Source organism: Sylvia atricapilla, chromosome 13 (genome assembly GCF_009819655.1).
Source record: "Sylvia atricapilla isolate bSylAtr1 chromosome 13, bSylAtr1.pri, whole genome shotgun sequence".
NCBI classification, from domain to species: domain Eukaryota; kingdom Metazoa; phylum Chordata; class Aves; order Passeriformes; family Sylviidae; genus Sylvia; species Sylvia atricapilla.
The window spans coordinates 14747813-14756322 of record NC_089152.1 but is presented as its reverse complement, the minus strand read 5'-3'; the positions used below and the strand labels follow the sequence as shown (position 1 = coordinate 14756322).

Below are 8510 nucleotides of genomic sequence, written 5' to 3'. Positions count from 1 at the left end.
ACATTATTCTTCTGTCAACCTTTCAGCAGATGGAAACTAAAATGTCAATACAAGAAGCTAAAACTGGACTATTTATTTGTTTGTGTGACCAGGTATTTGAATAGGTTGCCCAGGGAGGTGTTTAAGTGTGTCTGGATCTGCGCTGGATCATGTGGTTTGTGGCTTAGGGGTTACAATTGCAGTGCTCGGTTGGCATTTGGACTTGACGATCTTAAAAGTCTCTTCCAGCCTTGATGATTCCATGATTCTGACTGGGGAAGACATCAGGAGGCAATTCTCAGCCTTTCTACACACCTTAACAGCCACACCTCACCACTGGTTTCTCGATGTGTGTATTTAAAAGCATCCACTACGCATCAGTGGAGCTGCTGAGGGATCAGCACCAGGAGCTCGCACAGGCTGACTGTCACCTCAGTGACTGTCACATTTGGTGACCAGTCGGTGCCCGCAGAAGGCAAATTCCCGAGGCACAATAGAAAGCACCCAGCTTCTCGCCCTGTCACGGGTTTTCACACACAGCCACTCGCTTGAATTCAGAAAAATACAATCAGAACAGCGGCTCTTTACTATGGGGCAGCGGGGTGGGGGTGACACTGGGCACAGCAGGACAACCACACAGCCCTACGTCCGTCCCCGGCCCCGTCCCCTCACGGTTCCCCGGTCCCTCACTGTTCCCCGTCCCCTCACGGTTCCCCGTGCCCTCACGGTTTCCCGCCCCTGTGCCCGGTCCCCTCACGGTTCCCCGGCCCCTCACGGTTCCCCGGCCCCTTACGGTTCCCCGGCCCTGTCCCCGTCCCCTCACGGTTTCCCGGCCCCTCGCGGTTCCCCGCCCCTGTCCCCGTCCCCTCACTGTTCCCTGGCCCTGTCCCCGTCCCCTCACGGTTCCCCGGCCCCTCACGGTTCCCCGGCCCCTCACGGTTCCCCGGCCCCTCACGGTTTCCCGCCCCCGGAGCCGCCCCAGCCGGCGGGCGGGGCGGAAGCCGCGGTCTCCGCGGTAACGGCGGAGCCATTTCCGACAGGGCGGCGGCGGCGCGGGGCCGTGCGGGGCCGGGGGTTGTTCGGGGCCGCGGAGCGCTCAGGGGCCGCTTGGGGCTGCGGGGCTCTGAGCGGCCGCCCGGCGCCGAGGGCCGGAGGAGCTGAGGGGCCGTGCGGGGCCGTGCGGGGCCGAGGGGCAGCGGGCCATGGTGCCCAGCAGAGGCCGTGCCGGCCGGGGCCCGCGGGCCGCGCCCGCTGCGGTAGGTGCTGCCCGGGCTGACGGGCGGGCGGGCGGCAGGTCCCCGACACGGTGTGTGCTGTGCCGGGAGGCGCGTGGGTGGATGGATGAGCGTTCGGTTCACTGCTCCTGTGAGACGCCTCGTCACATAAAGACCAGGAACGCTTGTTTTCCTCATACTGACTTGTGTCCCCATGACAGTCACGCCTTCAGTGTGTTTTTAGAGCTAAAGCCGGTGTGATTTTTGTAAACTGAAGATTTAGTGTTGCTTAGAGCTGTGATGTATTCTTCATAATATTTTGCAAAATAGTTCCTTTCTTCGCAGATTTTGCTGTTGGAAATAGCTTTATAGTTCAAAAAAACAATTGTATTGATATGCAATATCAATATCACAATCAACAATTGTATTGATATTTCTGAGAAATGTAGCATTTAATTTAATTTTCTTCCAATGTGCAGGTTAATAATTGTGGTCTCCAGCTGGTCATCCAGACCTCTTCAATACCAGAAAAACCCAAACCAGTAATTATTACCTTTTCTTGGATAATTATATTAACTAATGTAGTTGTATGACACAGACGGATTTGTATGCTTTCAAATAGGAATTACCTTTTCAGTACTCGTCTGTTGACTTACTTTATCTCAATGTCTAATGTACCTGATAGTATTTTTAGAATTTATTTCATCCTATTAAAAACATACAAAATAAAAACATGGGGTTGTACTATAGTGTGCCATAAGCTTTATATTTATAATTCCTTGATCTTCTATCTATACATATCTCCTGTAATTGCAGCATTCCTCACAGGGTGGGGTTTGTTTTTTATTTCATTTTGGTTTCCAACAGTGAAGCTTTTTAGTTGCAGTGTCTTAAAAGAATGAATACACCTTTTACTAGAGAAATTATTTCTTTTCTTTTTTTTCAAAGCCTTGTAGAAATTCCTAAGAACTGCTGTTAGTACTAAGGTTGTGTTTATCTGTGTAAAGACATTATTTGCTTTTGAAAACTCTAACATTTGTCTATAATATTGTGTTACAGTTTGAATTCAGGATAAATAAAGAACAGTCATCTTTCCACAATAGACTTCTGCAGCATGATCTGGAAAAAAACTACTCAGGAAGACAAGGTAATATTTAATAGAGTTTTCTTTGTTTGTCTTGGTATCTGATTTATTATTTAAAAAGTAAAGATTGTATCATTATTATAAAATGTAAGTGTGACAGTGTTTTCTACTTGGCTACAGTAATACAATGTAATTACTGTTGCATTATGGCCTGAACCCACTATGCTACTGCCTGGCTTTTTTCATCCTTTTTTTTTTCCCCCCTCTCATGCAAGAGCATTTTTTCTTCTACCTACAAAGCCACAACCTAACAAGTGCCCTACTGTTCCCTCAGTAGCCACACCATTGTCTGAAGTAACATTTTTCTGGATGTTTAATGTTTTAATATATTTAGACAAAATTAGTTTCTCATTTAGAACCATGCTATTAAGAAAGAGTTTTTCTGTTGTGCTTAAGTGCTCTTGGCTTTGCAAAGCAAGATATTGGTGAAATCACTGCTAACTGTGGTGAGGATTGTAAGAGACTTGAAACATCTCTTGCCTTGTCGCTGCTGCTTGCCTGTGATTGGTGTGAATAGAAGATCAATTTAGTTATCATGGCAGCTCCTTATTCATTCTGGTAGAAAATGAAGGCCAGCAGCCATTCATAATGGGTTAACTTTTAGGGATACTCTACAGTTTATGGAGTAAATGTAAGTTTGGTTTTGTTCCCTGCGTAGGAGACCAAAGAGTATTAAGTCCTTTGGTGCATATTTAGCACCTCTGTCTCCCAGTACCATCCAGTCTGACAGAATTTCCTGATTTGGCATTGAAGCAGAGTCTTTATCAGGACTTGGGGAGACTTTTATTGACATCCCTACAAAATGCAGAGCCTGACAAAACATCCACATTTTTAGTTCACATGCTTCAAGTAACAATGTAAACTCCTCTTTAGTCTCTCTCTCTTTTACTGGTGTTTCCTCCTGCTCCCTTTGGGTGTTAAGGGAGGTCAGTAAACCAGTGTCAGGAAACCACTAGAAATCTTTTTCAAAAATATAGTACAGGCATTTAAATGAATGCTTTTAATAAATCTTTCTGTAACAAAAGAGCAGAATAGGGATTTTTTTACATGTCTTTAGGAGGATGACAGTAGAAAATAAAAGTCACTTTACTGCCATCCTGCCATGTTTCAGACTGATTTTTAAGTTTCTGGTCTTATGTTTATTGGCTTAAAAACCCGTAACACAACTTAAGTAAGATTTTTGCAACAATGGTAATTGATTTTAATATTTTCAGGTATTTTTTTAACAGTTTTGATTTTGAAGGTTGTGTAGAGAGTGTTGTTAGAGTAGCTAATGATATAATTCAGGAGTAGCACTGAAAAGATTCTAAATTGACCAACAAATTGTTTTACTCAAACAGGTACATAATAGTGTATTTCAGACAACAGCGGACTGTTTGCTATCACAGTAGTAAAACAATTGTCTTGTTTATTAAAGAATTGATGTTTTTTCTGGTAACAGATTTGATTTGTTTGAAGGAAGAGGGAAAAAAAAAGGGCAAGCACACAGAAGTCAAACCTATATTTTGCAATAGTGCACAGGCACAATCATTTTTTTTTGACTAATATTTTTCAGTGGATCATTTTCCAAATAAGCCAAAGCTCACAGAACACATTTGTTGATTAATTTTGCAGGTATTTTAGGTGTTCTTCTTTTTTCCCTCTTATATTAATGAAATGCATTAGGATGAATAGCTTTATAAGTATATTTTCAAGGGCTGCCTGTTTCTTGATGATGGAGTGAAATACCAATGATCACTAGGTATTGTGTGCACTTACCTTTGAAAGACTTTGCATTTACTTGTGGCTCAATGGGAGTGTTTCAATACTTTGGTGCTTTGTTTTCTACTTCTGTCAACATCTATTTGATCTGTGGCTTTAAATTTATCTTAAGTTGAGTAATGTTTTCTTAAAGTTCAGATACTGAAACTGTCAAACAATTTTACAGTGTTAGGTTAAAATATCATTGGGTAATTTTAACCAAAATAAAGGCATTTAGAAAATATTTGCTTACAACAAATTGTTGAATGAAATCTCCAAGTAAAGAAATGGATGTACTTTGGAAAGAGGATGTAGGGGGATATACTCATAAATAAGTATCAGGAAAGAAAATTGATACATCATAGTACTGAATGAAGGCAAAAAGCACTTTCATGCTTTGCTTTTGATAAGAAAGAAAATTTTGCTTTTATCACTTGTAGTTCATGGCTTGCATCTACAGAGAAGCAGTTCATATAATTCTCTGTATGATTTTCCAATAGATAACACGAATTTTGGGAGCAGTTCATCAATAACCTTTCCTGTATTGCAACGTTCTGCTGAAGAGAAAATTCTGAACTCAGATAGACTTACCCTGGAAAGGTGAGAGGGTGGTGGAGTGCACGTCCACAGCCTCAGGTCTGAAGTGACCAGAGTGACCAGTGCACACTGATGGCTGCAGTCAGTGGTGGGCTTGGGTTGTTGGTTTTTGTGTGTGTGTGTGTTTGAGAGAGCTGTGCCCCATGGAGAAATTCTCTGTGAGTGTCCTTGTGATGACTATCTCCATACAGCAGTCATCTAAGGCAGGCAGATTTCTGATCTGAACAGGCTGTTCTTGTGATAGCTGAAGAAAAACTTAACAGATTGTGAGGCTGCATCTGTTGGAATTTTAGTGTGGTCACAACATGAAACTTCCATGTAGTTTCCATGTAACAAGCAAATCTCTGAGAGGAGATGTTGCCTGTTTTCAGGCTAATTTTTTAATAGGTAGGAGTTTCTGCTTTATCTACAGAATTTAATTATCAAATCCAATTAATGCTACCTTAACCAAGATAATAAGCTTTTCTCTGTACAGTCAGAGTAGGTGAGCAGAAGGTGGATTACTGATTTATTACTTACTTGTGTGTTCTGTTCTTTCTTTTTATTTCCAGGCAGAAACTGACAGTGTGCCCAATTATTGATGGGGAAGATCACCTTCGTCTTCTGAATTTCCAGCATAACTTTATAACTCGTATCCAAAATATTTCTAATCTTCAACATCTTGTTTTCTTAGATTTATATGATAATCAGATTGAAGAGATAAGTGGGGTTTCAACTCTGAGATCCCTGAGAGTCCTTCTGTTGGGAAAGAACAGGTAAAAATAATAAAACCTAATTAAAGCACTGTACCTCCTGTGGTGTAACAACTGTGATTTCTCATTGTTTCTGTTACAGTTTTCAGTTTGTGATGTTGCTGTCATACCAGAGAGACCAGCCCTAAGATTAGCTAAGTGTCAGGGATCCCACTGAGTAAGCACACAGATTTTATGTTCTTCAGAACTTCCTTTCTTCATAAATTTAAGCAACATTTCCAAAGTACTTCACATGTTTCCATCTAATCTTCTATTCTGACCAATTATTAAATATGTGTTCTTAGATTTGTGGGGCATGTTGTGGAATGTCTTTTCGGATCAAATGTAGCATTCATTCATTATTTATAACCTATAAAAATTATTTCTGCCTGATAAAATTGGCTGGGGAAGAACACCAGACAGATGAGTCATGGATTTTAATGCTTATTTATTGCCTCTAGTCGTGTAGCCTTTAATTTTAATAATTTAATACATATATCTCTGGAATTGCTCACACATCTAAAGGCTGTGCTCTGATTTTTAAGTTTTCCTCATCTTCTTATATTCAGTAAAGTGAGAACTGGTGCCCAGATTTCAGTTATGTGCAGATTATAAAGATGGTACCTTCTAATTCAGCCTGTGCTCAAAACTGACAAGTTTCAATAGTGCAGTATCTTACTAAAGCTTTTGTATTTGAAATCTCACCTGTAGAAATCAATTTTGTTTATAGTAAAATGTTGGGGTGTGGGTACTACAATTTTGAAGTGCTTTGAAGAATTATTTTCCTTATCCTAACCACCCTGAGTGCAGTTTACCTCAGAAGTGTGGTGTTGAGGTTGTTGGGACTTGGCCTACTCGTGAGTGAGTGGTTACACATCAGACAGAGTTGTTACCAACTTGGTTTTGTCTTGATCTGTGTGTGATTTTTGGTTACTCTCAAAGCAAATGCTTCATGTTTAATGCCATCAGCCAGTAGATGATGCTGTTGGGTGTATAATAGGCTGGGTCTGGAGACTGACAAAATATGACAGGACAGAGAAGTTTTAAGACAGTGAAGCTGTTGGCTTTGGTTTATGGTGGAGCAAGTATTCCATCCTTTTCTTCTTTCTAGAACAGCCACATAAATTCTGCTGCTGTTGATTTATTGACAGTCAGAAAGGAAGGTGATAGTCTTAAAGTCATGCTCATTTATCTATCAATTTTTTTTCATGGTTCAAAATTCCATTGTTTTTCTGTTACTGCTGTTAGTCAGGGAAAAAAGGCCTAGTTTTCTATTGGCTGGAAAATGAAACGTACTTTTAATCTAGTACTAAAAATAATTGTCATAATTGCAATCTTGCAGAATAAAGAAGATCTCAAATCTGGAGAACCTAAAAAACCTTGATGTGTTAGATCTTCATGGAAATCAGGTACAGTACAATAACTTGGTTGCCTATGTTTGTTGTGTAGACATCGTGTATTTGCTGTGTCTTTTACCACAGTATTTTTTTTTTTGTGAGAGGGAACTGGTGTCAAATTTTGCTGTTCTTGAAGTCAGTAAGTTAATAAAAGGTGTAATGATATTTATTTTGAATCTTTGTACCAGTCTCTTGTACTTTCAGTGGTCAGTTGTGTTTCAGGAAGGCTACAGTGATTAAAATGCTGAGTTAGCTGACTATAATGGCACTCACACCTACACAACAGTAACTTACCACAAGCAGTTATGGTGTGGTTAAAGTAACACAACCTTAGAACTGCTATAAAGTTTTTAGGTCTGATTGATTGATTGCTGTTTCTACTGTTGGTGGTCTGACAAAACCAGATTCCCTACATACATGTAAAAGAGAGGAAAAAACCAAGTTAGCAGTGTAGGGACTTGTTGTTATAAGTGATACAATAATTTTGGGGCTGCTTTGAATCCTGTTAGTTGAACAATGTGCACATTGTACATTGGCAGAGGCAGTCTAGGACCAGGTGGTGGCACTGCCCTTGGAGTCTTGGCCATCTCCAAACATATTCATTCACAAGTGTTTGTTTGAACAGCACAATCCTTTTTGTGCTGCTGCTGGAAATTTGCAGGGGGGTTATGTTTTTGATGAAAACACTTGCAGACTAACAGTGCAGCTGTGGCAGCACACTTTCCCAGCACAAATGGAGGAATCGCTAATGAAAAGAAACACATCTTGTACAAATCTTACAAGTGATTGTGATGCAGATCTGACCTTTTCTTGTCTTCAGGTATCTGTATAACTCTCTTTACATTAACTGCAACTTTACTAGGAGTTTTGGGCTGATTGTTGCTGGATGACGTTTGTAATGATGGGCTTACTTTCATCCAGAGAATATAACAAATTACTCTGTGTCAGGAACTAATATTAAATCTTGGAGTTTAGTAAGTTATTTTGGTATTCAAAATGTTTTCATCATAAAGGTAGATGCAAAGGGCACAAATGTTTGGAAATGGAGTCAATTATTTCCTTTTTCGGTAGGTTCAGTGTATTTTTCATGTCAAGACCAAATAAAGACTATGAACTGATCTTCCATAAATAATCTTTCTCTTCCTTTCTAGTTCACAGGTAAGCAAGTTTTCTTGTTTAAGTTCTTCCTTTTTCCCCTGTCTTTGAGGAATTCAAACCTTAAAACACCAATCTGCCATCCGCAGTATTAGTTATTTTTGAAGGCTTAATGAAATGAAGGGAAGAAATGCTGCGTTTGGGACACATCATAATGGACTAGTGCCTTGTTTTGAAGGCTGGGTTTTGTTTTTGCTGTTGTTAACTTAAATAACACTGAATAAAGGAGCTCCTTTAACTATTGGAATTAGTGGGATTTTTATTTTTGGCGGCCCTCTAATCTGTCTTTAGAGGTATTTCTTCTTCATTGTAAATTTCCGAAGAACAGACTTCAGCAACGTAATTGGCTTTGAGAACTTCAAATATGGTTTCTCATGTTCAAGAATGCAGCAATTTAAACAACAGCTGAGAGAATTGGAGCCAGACTTCTCTCAGTGGTGTTCAGCAAAAGTACAATAATCATTGAGCATTGGTTATATGTAAGTGATACTGTACATAATTAACAGTGATCCCAGGTGAACACTGAACAATCAAATGCTGTGTACAGGTTATA

General features: G+C 40.2%; 1 protein-coding gene across 2 annotated transcripts in view; it reads left to right on the top strand.

The window, feature by feature from the left end:
- Window positions 1–1134: 1134 nt before the first annotated feature.
- LRRC49 (leucine rich repeat containing 49) overlaps window positions 1135–8510 on the top strand; it is a 40839-nt gene continuing 33463 nt past the window's right edge. For both annotated transcript variants that reach the window (XM_066328525.1, XM_066328524.1), the window contains exons 1-6: window positions 1135–1235; window positions 1673–1735; window positions 2253–2340; window positions 4578–4677; window positions 5226–5429; window positions 6748–6814. In XM_066328525.1, the coding sequence (XP_066184622.1) occupies window positions 1182–1235; window positions 1673–1735; window positions 2253–2340; window positions 4578–4677; window positions 5226–5429; window positions 6748–6814 (576 nt within the window). In that variant the 5' untranslated portion in view covers window positions 1135–1181. The remainder of the gene's footprint in view (window positions 1236–1672; window positions 1736–2252; window positions 2341–4577; window positions 4678–5225; window positions 5430–6747; window positions 6815–8510) is intronic.